The 19,063-nt window shown below is 40.1% G+C and overlaps 1 protein-coding gene across 1 annotated transcript in view; it reads right to left on the bottom strand.

The window, feature by feature from the left end:
* cenpf (centromere protein F) overlaps window positions 1-19,063 on the bottom strand; it is a 56,087-nt gene that overhangs the window by 25,732 nt on the left and 11,292 nt on the right. Inside the window, exons 3-9 of the mRNA XM_059985848.1 lie at window positions 13,022-13,134; window positions 11,694-11,785; window positions 8,331-8,619; window positions 6,642-6,844; window positions 5,134-5,259; window positions 3,433-3,561; window positions 2,578-2,700 (exon numbers count right to left, since the gene is read on the bottom strand). Of these exons, the coding sequence (XP_059841831.1) occupies window positions 2,578-2,700; window positions 3,433-3,561; window positions 5,134-5,259; window positions 6,642-6,844; window positions 8,331-8,619; window positions 11,694-11,785; window positions 13,022-13,134 (1,075 nt within the window). The remainder of the gene's footprint in view (window positions 1-2,577; window positions 2,701-3,432; window positions 3,562-5,133; window positions 5,260-6,641; window positions 6,845-8,330; window positions 8,620-11,693; window positions 11,786-13,021; window positions 13,135-19,063) is intronic.

Raw genomic sequence — 19,063 nt, forward strand, 5'->3', positions numbered from 1 at the left:
TTCACTGTGATCATGGCTGATCATACACAATCAGTACCCCGTTCCTGTCTTCTCCCCATATCCCTTGACCCCGCTATCTATAAAAGAGCTCTATCTAACTCTCTCTTGAATGCATCGAGAGACTTGGCCTCCACTGCCTTCTGGGGCAGAGCATTCCACAGATCCACCACTCTGGGTGAAAAAGTTTTTCCGCATCTCTGTTCTAAATGGCCTACCCCTTATTCTTAAACTGTGGCCTCTAGTTCTGGACTCACCCATCAGCAGGAACATGCTTCCTGCCTTCAGCATGTCCAATCCTTTAATGATCTTATGTTTCAATCAGATCCCCTCTCATCCTTCTAAATTCCAGTGTATACAAGCCCAGTCGCTCCAGTCTTTCAACATATGACAGTCCTGCCATTCCGGGAATTAATCTTGTGAACCTACACTGCACTCCCTCAATAGCAAGAATGTCCTTCCTCAAATTTGGAGACCAAAACTGCACACAATACTCCAGGTGGGGTCTCACCAGGGCCCTGTTCAGCTGCAGAAGGACCTCTTTACTCCTATACTCAATTCCTCTAGTTATAAAGGCCAGCATGCCATTAGCTTTCTTCACTGCCTGCTGCACCTGCATGCTTGCTTTCATTGACTGATGTACAAGAACACCTAGATCTCGTTGTACTTCCCCTTTTCCTAACTTGACTCCATTTAGATAGTAATCTGCCTTCCTGTTCTTCCCACCAAAGTGGATAACCTCACATTTATCCACATTAAACTGCACCTGCCATACATTTGCCCACTCACTCAACCCGTCCAAGTCACCCTGCATTCTCATAACATCTTCCTGACATTTCACACTGCCACCCAGCTTTGTGTCATCAGCAAATTTGCTAATGTTACTTTTAATCCCGTCATCTAAATCATTAATGTATATTGTAAACAGCTGCGGTCCCAGCACCGAACCTTGCGGTACCCCACTGGTCACAGCCTGCCATTCCAAAAGGGACCCATTAATCGCTACTCTTTGTTTCCTGTCAGCCAGCCAATTTTCAATCCATGTCAGTACTCTGCCCCCAATACCATGTGCCCTAATTTTGCCCACTAATATCCTATGTGGGACTTTATCAAAAGCTTTCTGGAAGTCCAGGTACTCTACATCCACTGGCTCTCCCTTGTCCATTTTCATAGTTACATCCATTTTTTCATGAACAGCTTCAGATTACAGTGGATTCCGGTTAATTGGGCCATGGGTTAATTAGTGCAGCTGCTTATCTGGGGCAATCCTTAAAGAACAAAAGCTAATCGAAAACATAGCCAGGATCCCCTTTATTTATCTGAGGCACAATGATGCTTAACTGGGATGGGAGACTGCTGCCAAACAGTTTCTAACTAGTAATCAGTCACGTGCACCTGTATGGCCATTAGACACTACACTGTGCTTAGAACAAAGTTTTTAAATGCAAAAGTTGCATGCGTTTGTGTTCAAAAATTAGTGATTTTCATTACTGCTACTTGGCAAGAAATAAAGAATTCAGAACTGTTTTTGTTCAATGCATGCTTCAAGCATTCAAGCTTGGAGATGCCAGAAATAGCCGGGAGTGAAAATGAAACTATTTTACTACTCCAACAAGTTAGGAACTGTGAAAAATTTGAAGGTATCACCAATCATCTTGAATGTTACAATGAAAATGAACATTTGGAAGATACAATCGCCAAAAGCATTGTATGATATGAAGGCAGTCCATTATCTGCACTGGGTGTCTGTGCTGATCTTGTCAATTTGGTCTATCAAAAGAATATAGCAGTGTTCACTGGACGAATTCCTCTATCAATAAATATTAAGAACTAATAGAGTTTCATAGTACTGGAGTAGTATTATTAGTGATGTTCTAATTTATTTTGTATTTCATTTAACTACATAATTTATTACTCAGTTAAACAATAGTTTGACTTTTGTTTTATACCTTTTAACTATTTCCATATAATTGGAGCAGCAACTTAATTGGGCCAAAGTGTACTGGTTCCCTTTTCTGCAAAATTATCCATTGTTCATATTAAATTCAACCTTCAGCTATGTCCTCTGTAACACCAACTAATTGTCACAACCCCTTATACAAAACTTAAGAATCTTTCAGAGTCACTTTCTCTCTAAAATCTGAACCCTTCTCCCTATCACTCCCAATTGTCTTTGCAAACACAGTTCAGATGAGCTCTCAAGTGTCAGAGCTCTTGTCCTCCACTACTGATCTCTGCTACTTTAGAATTCCCTTCCTGAACCTAACCAGCTTCCTGCCTTGTTTCAAGTTGCCTAAATCCATTGATGGCTTTGTCCTTCATAATTTACTTTCACTCATTATTTTCTCTTTTACACATTACTAAAGCATGTTGCCCACATTAAAAATTGGTATACAAGATTTATTAAATGTCAGTGATTTGGCCTTTCTTGCTTTTCAAATATGGTTTTATATCTCTATATAAATGGCTATTCAATCAGGGAAAACCATTTGGTGCTTAGAGAATTTGAGTTTTTAAGAAAAATAAAAATTACAAAGCAGAACTTCCAAAATATATTTAAAATTATTTACTAAATCTCACTTCAAGCTTTTTCTTCAGATCGTTTTCCTTTGACTGATTTGCCTTTTGAATTTGATTTGATTGGCGTAATTGCTGCTTGATATCGTCCAATTCTTTTTCCAGTTTCTGTTTGCCTGCTGTTAACTGTAATAAAAAAACATATTAAAATGTTCGATATCCTTTGATCTCATGCTGTCCAAAAGTAAACAGAGACTTGTAGTATAGTTTATCCAAATGGAAATAGATGCATTCAAATTAAAATGGTAAATTGGTTTATCATTGTTGTATGTATTGACCTACAGTGAAAAACTGTTTTGCATTACACCCATATGGATCATCCCATTACACGGTGCATTGAGGGAGAAGATCAAACAATACCATTGCAAAGTAAAGTTAACAGCTACGGAGAAAGTACAGTGTAGGCAAACAAAGTGCATGCTCATAATGAGATAGATTGTGAGGTCAGGAGTCTATTTCATTGTACTAGGGACCATTTAATCGTCTTATTAGCTGTCATTGATCCCAGTAGTATGTACTTTTATGTTTTGCATCTTCTGCCCGGTGGAGGGGGTAAATGACAGAGTCTGAGGTGGATGGGGTCTTTAATTATGTTTGCTGCAGTACTTTACTGAGGCAGCAAGAAATGTTGACAGATTCTAGTGTGTCATGCCTTTCAGGACTGAAGTTTATCTGTTGTGTGAATAGGAGTAAATATTGGCTTTATTGTGTAACGGGAACAATTTATCAAACATACTGTAAGTAAGCTTAGTAGGTCACAACTGGGCTGAAGAGTTCAAATCAGTAATTAATTCAAAAATTGCAATTGTATCCATTAACGACACTTGAACCAATAACTTTGAATCCAAAACTACATACTTTATCAACATCTAACTGCAGAACATTGTAGTCTTTTTTAGCTTGTTGCAATTCCTGGTTCAGTTTATTTTTTGTCTGGATGAATTGTTGATCTAGGCTTCTTAGAGAGTGCTGATGATGAGAAATTTCCTGCAGAGTAAGAAATAACACTTGCAATTTCAAATACTAAATATCAAAGGGATTCACAGTGCTTGCATGCAGATAAATTAAACAAGCTGTAAAAATTTACATTCAAAATTCTGAATTTTCCCACTTTATACTGACTCAGTCTTCACAAAAGCCTCTTTTTCACGTGCAGTGAGATACTGAGAGATACTCCACTCTACTTATCGCAGACAGGAATTTAACATATTCAAAAGACTAAAGTAGGAACATAAATTCTGCACCACAATCAACAATAATGGCATGACAGTGGCTCAAAATTAAGTGGGAAGAGTTATCACCCAATCTGTTCATCAGATCTTTTATGTAATGCTGCAGAACCATTTTTGCACCACACACACAAACAAATACACGCATACACCATTTTCACCTTTCTCCCCTTCAGATAGCTTTGAGGCTTCAAAGGTGGGGTGGAACTGGGGAGGTGCCCGGCCTCGGTCATAGCAAGGACTAGACCTCAAGCTGCAGTATCACCTGTTTACAGTCACCGGGAGAAAAGCACCAGAGTGGATAAGCTCCAGCAGAGGTGCTGTGCTGTGGCGTGGCCTCCAAGCTGCACTTGCTGCCGCCCCTAGTGTTCACTCTGCAGAAGACAAGCTGTATCGTGGGCGACAGCAGATTTCTTCAACATTCATGGACTCAGGATCTTGGACTATTTTTTGTGTGACACTATTTTACTGATATTTTATTTGTGCCTTATGCTGTATGTCACTGTTGGTACTATGTTTTGCACTTTGGCCCTGGAATAACACTGTCCACTTGGCTGAACTCATGCATAGATGTATGGTTGAATGACAATAAAACTCATAATTGAAAATACTAGACCTCATAGTTAGACATATTATCTGAACATTCACACCGTATTATCAATCATAGTGTAAGCTTTTCGTAGTAAAATTCATGTAAATAGCTAACATCACATCACTGTAGGCCACATATGAATAGCACAAATGAAATGTCATTTATTAACACAGCCCAAACAGGAGACGTTTACCAATACCACAGGAGTTTAGTTATCTCTCAAGAAACGGAACAGGGATAATGATGTGTCATTAACTCATGCCTCCTAACCACACTGGAGGCAGAATGTCAATCAAGTTGATTCTCATTTTCATGCCTGCTAATTGCACCTTTCAAGCTCTGTGCTGATTGGTGGCATGAGCCCAGTGATTTATGTAATCAACTCTGGCTCAGGAAGCATGCAACATTTGGAGGTCACATCACTTTAATGTCAATTGAGAGATCTCAAAACGGCCAACATTTGATCACTTTTATCATTTATGATCACTACTGGTAGATGACATGACACAAGGGCCCCTTTGACATCCAAACTTTAACAGAAATAACACCATTATGATAACACACAAGAAAGCTGAATGAAATTCATCACAGGGTCTGGTCCTAAGTCGTGTGCCAGTATAACTTACTGAAATTGCTCAATTTATGGCAACAACCTTCATATCAAATAAGAACATGTTTTTATTTGTGCAGCTTTTGTCTGTAATTAAATTAATGCAACAGTTTTATAATTATGATCACCTCTTGAAATTCCTTTTCCTTGTCTTTCAACTTCTGCTCAACATTGCGCCGTGTACTCTCAGCATTTTGCCTGCAGCAATTCAGTTCGTCTGACACCTGCTTTAGCTTTTGCTCAACCATCACACACTAGAAAGAGTAGAGAGACATAGATTTTTATATTATTTTGTAATTTATTCTGTCATTAACATTGTTTGTAATGCAAGAGAGAGCAAACCACAAAGTAATTTAAATTCATAAATGACATCCATTATGTTTCTTTAAAATTGCTTTAAAAATTTTTGACAGTGGTAGAAAATGTTAACATTAATATAACTTCACAACTCTGTCCTGTAACTACTTTCAAGCTGTCACTTTTTTTTTAAATCACAGCTAACCAATTTGCTTCAGGATTATATTATTTGGCTGTAGTACCACAAGATGTGTAAAGAACAATTTACTACTGAATTTACTTCACCCCATGGAAAACAATGTGTTTGCCAATTAATTTACCTCATGTTCTTGGATGCTCAGCTAACATTTAAAGAAAATCAACTGGAAAACTCAGAATTGCAAAGCTATATCCCACCATAGTCTAAATGACTCCAGTGAAATAGAAAATGATTACTAGCCTCTCTCACAAAGTAGATAAGAAGTGAAAATATTTTACATCCCAATTTCTGTTTTTAAAATGTCTAAAAGTTCATGAACATCCATGGATGGATTAAACGTGTTAAGCTCAACATTCCATCCCAATTCTCTGTCCCTCAAGGGTTCAGAGTACTTCAAGCATGCAAAAGATGGGTCATCAAGATAATGCTAAGAGGTAACTGGTTAATGAGGCAATAAAGGATTTTTATAGGTAGAAAAGTGTTTTCACTTGGCAAAGGCTGGATGGACTTGGGCCAAGGATTTCAAATTAGAGGCCAGAAATACAAGATAGTTTCTAATACATTTGATGAAGATTTCAGAAAAAATACCATTTACATAATAAATGGAAAGAACAGTCAAATGGAGTAGAGTCTGAGCTCAGAGTATCTGAGACAATTAGTATAGTTTCTGGATCACCTCGAGACATAAGTTTATGTTAATGAAATGAAACATGTTTCTATCTGCCATTTGGATTGGATATAGATCTTACAAATATAAACCCTAGACATCAAAATTATTTAACAAAGTATATTACAGCGAAGTATAGTAAATCACTGGGGCAGTATGGTAGCGTAGTGGTTAGTACATTGTTTTACAATGCTAGTGACCAGGGTTCAATTTCCACTGTTGTCGGTAAGGAGCTAGTACATTCTTCACATAACCACGTGGGTTCCTCCCACATTCCAAAGATATATGGCCAAAATTAAATTAAAATTAGTTATTCCAAAAATGTACATTGAAGGTAAACTTTAAAGATTGAATAAAAATAAACCAACAAGAGACAGTCATGTCATAGAATAGAGAATATTTGTATCCAAACCCAAAATGCTGACAAATTAGGAACTTAAGCAAATAATGTAAATTACTTTGTCCCATCATACCTTGGCATTGCTTTGTTCACACTGTGTAGTCATTTTGGTCAATTCTTCACGGTTTTTAGTCAGTTTCCGTTCTTTCTCTGAAAGCTCCGTTTTTGCTTTCTCAAACTGGAATTGAATTTCATGAAGCTTGTTCATATGATTTTTCACTTCTTTCTCCTGAGCTTCAAGTCGATGTTCCAGATCCAAAACTTTGGTTTGCAGTTCTTCAATTAAAAACAAGACCCTCTCATCACAATTGTACATTAGATACTACCATCGCAAAAAAAAAGAAAATGGCTAACATTGTTAAAGAATGCAAAATATTTAACTGAAGAGAAAGTAACGCTATACTTCCACCTTAATCCATTAACAAGAATTCTTAATTTGCTTTACTTTGCTTTATACCATGCTTAACAGAAGCGCAGAAGAATAATTTTTATTACATTTATGTGCCCAAGTCTTTTAAATGACTCTATTGTATCAGCCTCTCCCATATGTCCAGCAGTGTATTCCACACACCCACCTCTCCGGGTAAAAACAAAAGTTTACCTCTGACATCTCCCTTAAACTTATCTCCACCCATCTTCAATGGATGTCCTCAAGTATTGGCTGTTGCTGCCCTGGTACAAAGATACTGGCTGTCCACTATGCCCCATCCTCCAGTGCAACAGAGAAAATACCTCATCCTTTCCTCATAAGACATGATCCCAGCATTATCCTAATAAACCTTCTCTGCACCATCTCTAAAGCTTCCACATCCTTCCTATAATGAGGTGACCAGAACTGAATGAGCTGCAATATTACCCCATGGCTCTTGAACAGAGCAGCACACCATGCACCTTCTTAACCAGCCTATCAACTTGTGGATCAACAAGTTCCTCCACCTCAATTCGTACCTCAAGGTCCTCTTGCTCATCCACACTGCTGAAAATCCTATTTTCAACTGACATCCAAGAAGATGTGGGGTTACTAGACAAAATTTACCAATTAGCAATTTATTAATGCAACAAATGCTAAAAATACTTACATTGGTTTTATACAGTGTTTTTTATAAACCTGGACTCAGCATACGTTGGTGCATCAGGATAAAACAATTCTAACTTTTAGCTTGCTATGTTACCAATGATTGAAGCAATAGAACTTGATGAATTTGGAAATTCTGCAAAATATCACAATTCCAATTTGCAATTTGTTCACTGTGCATCTTCTCCAAGCAACAGTAAAACTGAGAATCCAGCAACCTTTGGTAGTGCTGGATTAGATTCTCTTTACCATTGAATGTTACTCCTAATGAATTCCCCAGAGCATGTATTTTGATTTTTTCACATTCTATATTGTGATATATTTTTCACTTATCTGGTGTGCTTAAAAAAAAAAGACCGGGAAGTAACAGTTGGGTTTCAGCTTGTACGTTCAGCTTATCAAAGTAAGCCAAAACATACAAGTACTCCCAACCCTAGCTTTGGCCGCAAAGCAAGCCATACCCTCAACTCCCCAGTGCTCCTGACATCCAACCCCAGCTCTGGCTACCCTGAATTAATGAGTATCAAGATTGCTTTGAGAATTCTGAAAAAATGAATAGCAAGTTAATAGAATTTTGCTGTACTTCACTAGATATTCATAAAGATCCAGGAAGCTGTTCCTCTTTCACAATAGGAATTTCCTAATGATTCATTATGAGAAATTGTTATTCCGTGATCGCTACATTACCTTGATTTTGTAGTTTCAGCTGTTCCTCCAGCTTGGAGCTATCTGTGTTGTTATTAAGCCATCCTGTGGAACAGTTTCCCCTTTGCAAAGACTTGGGATAGTGCTTGAAGGGAGTTTCTTCCTGTTCCCATTGAAGATTCATAGCAACACCCCTTAATGGGGTCTCCAGTGAATGAGAGGCATGCTGACTTGGAGTTTGATCTTGTTGCCATGGAAACACAGATGAAGCCGATCGCTGCCGTGCAATATTCCGCTGGCTAATGGTATTTTGATGTTGCGTTTGATTAAACTACAAAATACAAGAAAAGATTTTTTTAAAAATAAGGAGTTTTCTTTTTAATCTTTCACAACAACTTAGTGCATTAAGCCTAAATTGAGAATGCCCTTTCCATATAGGAACTTTTGTTTCTACAAAATAATGTTATCAGTTCCATAACTTATCTTTTAAGAATTTGGAATAGGGCCTCATTTGGAACCAATTTTTGAAACTTATAGTATGTGGAGGCACCTATCGTCCAAAGGTGATACAAACATAGATCCCATGAGCAGGATAACCTGATAACCATTGCCAAATCTTGGTTACCAGAAGTATGAGACCATGGATTAAATACTACCTTAGTCTGTAGTGTGACTTATAGTGATCTAAAAACATCTTTGAAAAAAAAGGGAGATTATGTAAAGGCAGAATAGGAACTGAAGGACACAAGATGTGCAAGATCAAGCCATGAACAAACATTTCTCTTTCAAACAATTTGCTTCTTAAAAATTGTCAACCACCAGCTCTAACCCTTTAAAGAGAAACTTTAAGGTGGTGGTACAGGAGCCACCAGGTTCAGAAATAGTTATTACCCCTCAACCATTAGACACCTGAATCAAAGGGGATAATTTCACTCGACTTCACTTGCCCCATCATTGAGATGTTCCCACAACCAATGGACTCGGACTCTTCATCTCATGTTCTTAATATTTATTACTTATTTATTATTATGATTATTATTTCTTCCATTTTGTATTTGCACAGTGTGCTGTGCTTTGCACTCCAGCTGAACATCCAAGTTGGGTGGTCTTTCATTGATGTTGTGGTTATTAATCTATGGATTTACTGAGTATGCTCGCAAGAAAATGAACCTCAGAGTTGTATATGATGACATATACACATGCACTTTGATAATAAATTTACTTTGTACATTGAAACCAGCCTGCTCTCAGTTGAATCCTGTCTACACCCATTTCCTGAAGAAGCCTTCATATCCAAAGCTCATCTCTTTATCCCCCCTTCTATGAGTCAGAAGATACAAAAGCTTGAAAACACTCACCATCAGGCTTAAGGACAACCTCTAAGGATAAGGATAAGCTTAAGGATAAACTCTTGCACTTTACACCTTATTTACTTACCTGCACTGCACTTTTCTGCAACTTTAACACTATATTCTGTTCTGTTTTCTCCTTTTGTATTAGCTCAAAGTATTGATGTTTGGAAAGCATGTAAAATAAAGTTTTCCTATTGTACCTTGGTATATGTGCCAATAAAACTTCAATTTCAATACTCTTAAAAACTAAATTTTACCCTCTACATAAATTCTTACTGACAACCCCGTTATCACCGCTGATCTCTCTATTCCTATACTATCAATCGTGAATACACTTCTCATTATTTCCTCTTACCACTCCCCATCACCGCAAGCCTCACTTCTTTAATTATCTGTACGTGGTGCATCTCAAAACCAAAGAGCATACAACTGCCTGAATGCCTAACATTTGATATTCCATAATATATCTGCAGCCATTCACTTACTTAGCTATTATTGTTTAGGAAAAGGTAATATCAGTTTTCTCTTTTTAAGTGTACCTGACCTTGCGTCTATAGATGATGTCAACAGGAAGCACAAAACAGATAAGCGAAAGTAGCTATGAAGATCAATTTGCGTCCTATATGCTGATTCATCACCACCTTTGATTCAGCCTACAACAGTGGCGTTGTCTGCAATTGAGCTGTATTTAGCCACACAATCAAAATTATAAAGTGAGTAGAGCAGGGCTAAGCACAAAGCCTGATGGTGCACAGGTGCTGACAGTAAGTATGGAACAGATATTTCCAATCCAGGCTAGGAAGAGTCTACCAGTGAGGAAACAGAGTGTCCAGTTGCATAGACAAGAAGCAAGGCCCAGGTCTTGGAACTTTGTGATAAGTTGAGAGGATGATAATGTTGAATGCTGGGCTGTAGTCAATGAACAATATCCTGATTTATGCAATTTCTTTGTCCAGGCGTCTAAGAGCTGGGTGTAGAGCCAACAAAATAGCATCTGCTGTTGTTTGTTCTGATGTCGGGCAAATTGAAATGGATCCAGGATGTTCCTCATGCAGGAGTTGATAGACTTCCTGTCTGACATCACAAAGCACCTCATCACAGTGGATCTAAATGCTTCTGATTCCACCACTGATGGCTGTTTCTTAACCCTGATCATCTCTCTAAACCTGTCAATCTTATAAAGCTGCTCCTTCAAACCTAGTCCAACAAGGTTCGTGATCAATTCTGACAATGCCTTGTGTGGGTTAATATAAAAGTAGAAAACTTTGAAAACACTGGCCGCTCCATCACATTGGAAACTGTAGCAGACGATCATCTGAATACAAATGTTGTCTGAGTGTGAAAAGAAAAAAACATCCTAATTCTGGGCAAGCTGGTGTAGGTCTTATATAGTGAATGGAGCAGATGCCACTGAGAGCCACGTCAACACTGGTAGATGGGAAACCACATCCAATGGAGCATTAAGACACATCATACTGCTGGGAGGAAGGGTGGCATTGTCAGAACTGATCTGACAGAGGTGGAGAAACTTGGAGTCCTTTATAGGAATTAGGTTGGAAGAAAGTATAGAGAAGGTGCTTAACAGTGTACATTGACTTGGAATGGACACTAATTGTTAACCCGTCCTCTGAGAAGGAGATAGAAAAGGGAGGAGTCAAGGTGAAACAGGTGAAGCTGAGAGTAAGTGTAACCTGGTACCAAGTGCAATCAATCTCTGGCATTCTTAATAATGATGTTCATAATAAGCACGTTGGGACAATTTGCAATGTTAAAGCAACTCCATAAATGCAAATTGTTGTTGTTGCAATTTGTCTTTAAGAGCAGCTTGAACTGCACACATTTGACAAATCATCTAGAATGCACTGTCTGTCAGGGTAGTGAAGGCAGATTCAATTGTGGCTTTTGTGGAGGAAATTCTTTTGCGCATTTCCGCTTAAGTGAACGGGAAAAAAAGAATCCGAGTGTGTAATGTGGAATGATTCATGTTACATGTAGAACCTCCCCACCACTTACTGGCAGCATATTGTCTTTAACGGACAAAAATTCACCTCACCTTGGCCTGAATTATTTTTAATTCAGTTTCCAGTCGACACCTTTCTTCCACTTCTTTGTTATATTTTTCCTGCATTTCCTCTAGTTTAGAGTCTGGAAAATAATTAACAAATCAATTGTCAAACAGTCTGTTCCAACTTTCCTTCTCAAATGCAGAGAAAGGTAGTAAAGCTTTTGGTGTAATGTGCAAGATAAGCAATAATCAACTTATTGTGGATTTTTTTGTTTAAAAATGTACCACTCACTCTCCCAATAAAACACAGAATGGGAGATATTACCCAGAGCAACACCGGCATTACAATTACCTTGCAATCAGCAGAATGGAACACATGTTCAATAACTAACCATCTCAGAAGCCAATGTGCTTCTTATAACCCAATACAAACACTTGTATTTAAACGCAAGAAAGTCTGCAGATGCTGGAAATCCAAAGCAACACACAGAAATGCTGGAGCAACTCAGCAAGCCAGACAACATCTATAGCAAAGAGTAAACTGTCGATATTTCAGGTCAAGACCCTTCATCAGAACGGTCGACGTTTCAGTCCAAAACCCTTCAGAACTGAAAAGCTCCTAATGAAGGGTCTCAACCCAAAACATTAATTGTTTACTCTTTTCCGTAGATGTTGCCTGGCCTGCTGAGTTCCTTCACCATTTTGTGCATGTTGCTTATATTTAAAGATAGGTAATATTTGACTCTCCATGTCTATACTTCTAATCTGCATTTTATACTCTTTAAATTAAATTATAGTCTATATACATTGCCTCTTCTTACGATTTCTATTAAAATGTACTAATTCACACTTCTCTGTATTAAATTTCATCTGAAAAGTATATGCCTATTTTTGTTTTCAGTCCTGTGTCCTTCTGAAGTCTAGTATTATTTTTCTCATTTCATTCCACTTTCTAGTTTTGTGTAGTCTGTAGATCTTCGATATTTCCTCATAAAGTTTTGAATCAGCCATTTATTAACTGCATTCCAGCACTAAGCCCCAGAGAGAGCTTTGATGTACGACACCATTTTTCACCAAAAATCTTCTTTGTGTCTCATATTTGTCTCTTATTTCCAAGATTTTTGACAAGAAGCACAGAGATTTCGGAAGTCCAGTCACAATTTTAAAAAATTGCAAATGAAATCCTTAAACATGAATTGCTCTTTATACACTCACTGTCATTTTTGTCCTAAATTAGAGTTTTCAAAAGCTTCCCCACCACATTGCCTACAGATTTATTACCTTACTGGCTTTATTCTATTCTACATTTTGACCAGTGACTCAATACAATTTTCTGTGTTAAAATCTTTACATTACTAAGATGTAAACAAGCTTACCAACAACATTTTTATTTGGTGTGATGGACCTTGAGCAATTTGTTTTCGGCGTTCCAGACGAACCATCTGCAGGCATTCCAATGGCTTGGCATCGCTCAAGTTCCGACTTCCATCTAGAAGCAGAAAAATACAGGTCCCATTGTCTTTCCATTTGCAGAACCAGTAATGTTTAGCTTCATTTCACAACAAAAGGAGAAAACTCCAACTACAGCTCAACTTCAGGATGTATAACAGCGATTTACATAAAGATGAGCTCTTTTTTGCTGAATGTTATTATTCACTTCCTGCGCCTCTACTCCCTTGCACTCAAAGAAAGTCAATGTAAAACATGTGGCTACTAATTTTATCTTAAGGCAGCTAATGTAGCATCTCATTATCTAGAAGTTGCTCCTAAGGACCCTTACATTGGTATTCTATCACAATAACAGAATAAATAAATGAGGAAACAGCAAAAGGACATCATGAATAGCTCTTTTCTTCTTCAGTTATTTTTAACCTGAATACATCAACTCCTTCCTGTGATACAGTTGCAATCTATTTAAATAGGTTTCTTTACCACATGGATCATTGCAGCAGAGGTCATTGAAGCATTCACATGATGTGCTTTGGGTGTGCCTCCACAGCCAACTGTGGCGGTGAGTTCCGCAGATTCATCACAGTGTGCCTTTGGGGTGGGGGTGGCAAGGGTGTCTGTTCTAGGAGACATCCTTTTGCTCTGAGGCTGTGACCTCTGGTCCTAGACTTCCCCCACAATGGAACCATCCTCATCACAGCATCTCTATCCAAGCCTTTCAATATTCGATAGGCTTCAATGAGATCTCCTTTGTTCAAGTAACACAGGTGACTACAGGGCTCACTTCCAGATGAGCTCAATGTCTTCTATGCTGGCTTTGACCATAAAAACTTGAAGGAACTGTCACAAATTCCCACAGTCTCTGAGGCTGACGTGCAAGCATCCTTCAGGAAGGTGAACCCGCGAGAAGCACGTAACTCAGACAGGGTACCTGGCCGAATACTATTGACCTGAGCTGATCAACTGGCTGGACCATTCACTGAGATCTTTCGCCTCTAGCATTGGTAGTCTGAGGTACCCACCTGCTTCAATTATACCAGTACCGAAGAAGAACATCATGACCTGCCTCAATGATTCATCCAGTAGCACTTACATCTACAGTGATGAACGGCTTTGAAAGGTTAGTGATGAAATATAACAGCTCCTGCCTGTGAAGTGACTTAGATCTGCTCCAATTCACTACTGAAGCAACAGGTCCACAGCAGATGCCATCTCATTAGCTCTTCACTCAACCCTAGAACATCTGGACAACAAAGATGCATAAATCGGTTGCTCCTTATCGACTATAGCTTGGTATTCGTTACCGTCATCCTCTCAAAACTAATTAATAAATTCCAAGACCTTGACCTCAATACCTCCTTGTGCAATTGGATCCTCAATTTCCTTCACTTTCAGAGCCCAGTTAGTTTGGATTGGCAACAACATCTCCTTCATGATTTCCATCTGCAGAGGTGCACCACAACCTGTGCGCTTAACGCTTGCTCTATTCACTTTACATATATGACTGTGTGGCCAATACCAGATTCAAGTTTGCTGTCAACACCACTGTCATAGGCCAAATCAAAGGTAGTGATGAATCAGCATATAGGAGGGAGATTGAAAATCTGGCTGAGTGGTGCCACAACAACAACCTCTTATTCAATGTCAGCAAAACCAAGGAGCTGATTATTGACTTCAAGAGAAGGAAACCAGAGGTCCATGAGCCAGTCCTCATCAAAGGGTCAGTGGTGGAGAGGGTCAGCAACTTTAAATTCCTAGGGGTTATAATTTTGAAGGATTTGTCCTCAGCCCATCACGTAAATACAATTACGAAAAAAGCCTCTGCTTCCTAGGAGTTTACGAAGATTCAACAATCCTACAAGAAGTATCACCCTCACTCCACTTTCTGTAGGTATCACTCCCTCTGAGATTCCCTTGTTCATTCATTCCCCCCCCCCCCCCCCGCTAATCTTCTTCCAGGCACTTATCCCTGCAAGTGGCCTAAGTGCCACATTTACTCATACACTTCCTCCCTCTCCTTCATTCAGGCTCCAAACAGATGCCTTGCAGGTGAGGCAACTTTTCACCTGCAAATCTGCTGGGACCATCTTTTGTTTCCGGTGCTCCCTTCTCTGTATTGGTGAGACCTCTAGTGGATTGAAGGATCGCTTTGTCAAGCACCTGTGCACCATCTACCACAAGCAAGACTTTGCAATGGCCAAACATTTTAATTCCCATTACGACGTGTCGGTCCATGGCACTCATCTTGTGCAAGATGAGGCCACCCTCCGGGTGGAGGAGCAACACCTTAATTTCCATCTGGGTAGCCTCCAACCCAATGGCATGAATATTGATTTCTTCTTCCAGCAAACAAATTACATCCCCCCTACCCCAGTTCCTCTATTCCCCATTTTGACGTTTTACTTCTAACCTGCCTATTACTCCCCCAGGTCACTTTCTCCTATGGTTCACTCTCCTCTCCTATCAGGTTCTTTCTTCTCCAGCCCTAGACCTTTCCCACCTATTGGCAGTTTTATTTACGCCAACATGGCCACCCAAGGGCATACTATGGGCCAAGGTTAAAATCTCATTCCTACAGATCTTAGGAAACGTGTAGGGGCATGGCCTAGTGGGCAAGGCATCAGACTAGTAACCTGAAGGTCACTGGTTCGAGCCTCAGCTGAGACAGCAGGTTTGTGTCCTTGAGCAAGGCACTTAACAACACATTGCTCTGCGATGTCACCGGTGCCAAGCTGCATGGGTCCTAGTGCCCTTCCCTTGGAGAACATCGGTGATGTGGAGAGGGGAAGACCTGCGGCTTGGGCAACTGCAGGTCTCCCATACAACCCTGCCCAGGCCTGCGCCCTGGAAACTCCAGGCGCAGATCCATGGTCTCGCGAGACTGATGAATGCCACCACCACAGATCTTAGGAACTACAACCTGGTGAACGATTGCCCATTCCTCTCTTGCAGGGATATCGGGTGGTTTCCACTTCCTCATTAACACTTCATCCTTGAATAGTACCTTACTGGCACTTTTTCAATCTCCTCACCTGAGAGAACTCTTTCTCTCAATGCAGCAATCTCAACGTCTCTGGTCCTCTATATATCTCAGGATCTCTATAAACTCCTTCCTGAACAGAGACAAATCTTTATCGTCAGTCCTAATACAAGGATCTTGGTCCAACAATAAAGGAAGGAAAGTCACTGACAGGTCATCAAAACCTGTCAGTTTTTGAGTCCCGATTTAGGCTATCATGGATAGCAGAACCATGCTGCACAGCACCATCTGCATTGGCAAGCTTCTTGGCCATTGCTCGAGCAATGTTGGATAAATGTTAGATTCCATCTTTGGATCATCAGTGATCGGCTTAGTCGTCAGCTGCACTGCAGGGACAACTTTGCCACCTGCTAGGTCATCACCTAACACCAAAAATACCTTTCACTGGTAAATTGGGCCATAGTCCTATCTTAGCAGTCCTGAAACTAACTCAGACTTCAAAATTAGCTTGCAGAGGTACAGAAACAATGTCACCCCCAATGCCTTGAATAAGATTTACCTCACCAGTGGCAGTCTCATCACAAAACTCTGGAATATTGTCTAACAAGAGTGACTGAGAAGCCCCAGTATCTCAAAGAATTCTCACTGGCACTGAGGGTGACCTTTCATTTACTGAAACAAACCCCTCTGACACAAAAGGAATGAATTCTTTCCTAACTAAGTCAAATGTCTCAGCCTTTGACAGAGCTTCTTCAGAATGTCCAGAGCCCTGTGGGTTTAAAGGTGTTTCAAAGTGTTGAACACAGGCATCTGGCACTGCCTCCTTTTCCTCCCTCTTCAGGAAACAATTAGCCATAACATGACCAGGTTTCTTGCAATAGTGACAAGTAGGACCACAATGTCTCTCCTCTGGTTGCTTTCCTTCATTCTCTGCTTTGTCACTATTCCCTGATCTGATTTCCGGTTTACCCTGACCATCCATGCTATTCTTTTGGAAGGTCTTACCTGGGGCAAACTTAAACTTATGGGTTACAGCAAACTCATCAGCTAATTTAGCAGATTCTTGTAAAGCTGCAGCATCCTTTTCATCCAAATATGTCTTTACATCATAGTGGATGCACCTTTTAAACTCTTCAATTAAAAGCAACTCTTTCAATTTGTCGTAATCATCATTCACATTTTTAGATGTGCACCATCATTCAAAACACACAAACTTCTCATAAGCAAATTCCACATGAGTCTGGCTCACAGATTTCCCCAAATTCCTGAACTTTTGCCTATACGCTTCTGGAACCAGTTCATAGGCTTTAAGCACAGCCTGCTTCACAGTCTCATAGTTAGCTGCATCTTTAACTGATAGGGCAGAATAAGCCTGCTGAGCCTTACCTTTACTTACACTCTGCAATATGAGGCCAACACTCTCTTGGCCACCGCAGGCTCTGAGCAACACTTTCTCAAAATGCTGAAAGTATGTAGCAACCTTGGCCTCATCAAATGGAGGAACCAACCTAACCTCCCGACTGGCAACAATCATATCACTAGAGCCAGAAGTTTGACCCATGAGCCTTAGCTTCTCTAGCTCAAACAGCCTTCATTTTTCTCTTTCCTCCGCTTCTGGCAGCCTTTGTTTCTCTCTTTCCTCAGCTTCAAACTGACTGGCTTTCTCTTTCCTCAGCCTCCAGTTTAAGTCTCTCTGACTTCAGTTGTTCCGCCTAGTACTGATGGTCATCTGATTTACTTTCAGGAAACATTTCTAACACCTTAGTTTCAAACACACCTGTAGATATATAGCGCTCAACTATTCTCCTCTGAATCTCTTCCTTTTTCATAGCTGGCTTAACCGTAAGAAGCTTTACCCCCTTAGCAATGACCAACAACTCTGCCTTTTAAGCTTCCTCCTCAGAGGTTGGCGATGCCAGGAATTCATCAATATCCATTAGTGCTGGTTTCCACACACAAGTCAATCAAAAGGGAAGTAATCAATTAAATCGATAATCAATCACTCAATAAGCTCCAATTTGTTCAAGAGTTAGGGACAGTTCTTAAGACGGCAAGCTGAAAAGTTCAAGTAATAGGTGAGAGGAGAAACTTGAAAATCCACATTAAAATGTAACGAGAAGGCATTCACGAAGAAATTCAAAGGTTCCACGCTGGGAAAACAAGATAACAGTCACAGAAGATCTCAGCTGACGAGTAGTGTTCTAAAATCCAAGTAGAGTTATCACAAGATGACAGTCACGGAATACTCCTTAGCATGAGTGATCACCACATAACACCCAAATCCATGTAAGGGTTAACAAAAGGTGGTCGCCACAGAGTACTCCAGCAATCCATGTATGGATCGTACGAAGTAACAGTCGCGTATCCAATATGCACCGTGTGCCACTAATTAACCCAATCCTTTGGGCATGGGAAAGTGCCAAACTTCACCCATTACTGTCGCGAGCTCCTGTTCAGTCCTGTGTCTTAACTCTCTTTCTCTCTGAATGTCCCAGCAGTCTATCGGCATTCTGTTACACCGACGTCATACTCCCGCCTCGTCCAAGTGTTTAAAGTGACGCCCACAGTGAACGAAACTCGTGGTCACGTAACGCACCCACCTGGCTTCATCCATCACCTTCTACCAGCCTCTTTTCCCTCCCTCATCTTTTTATTCTGACATCTTCCCCCTTCCTACTAAGTCCCGAAGAAGGTTCTTGGCCCAAAAGACTGATTATTTATTCATTTCCATGGATGCTGCCTGACCTGCTGAGCCACTCCAGCAGTGGATACAACCCAGTCCAACACAGGTAAAGTCCCCCCCACCACTGACAAAACGTTTACAACATGCTGTCACAGGAAAGCAGCATCAGAGACCTCCACCACCCAGGGCACGCTCTCTTCTTGCCGCTGTCATCAGGAAGGTGGTAGAAGAGCCTCAGGACTCACACCATCTGTTCAAGAAGAGCTATTACGCCTCTACCATCAGGTTCTTGGACCAAAGGGGATA

This window comes from Hypanus sabinus, chromosome 12 (genome assembly GCF_030144855.1).
Source record: "Hypanus sabinus isolate sHypSab1 chromosome 12, sHypSab1.hap1, whole genome shotgun sequence".
Lineage (NCBI taxonomy): Eukaryota > Metazoa > Chordata > Chondrichthyes > Myliobatiformes > Dasyatidae > Hypanus > Hypanus sabinus.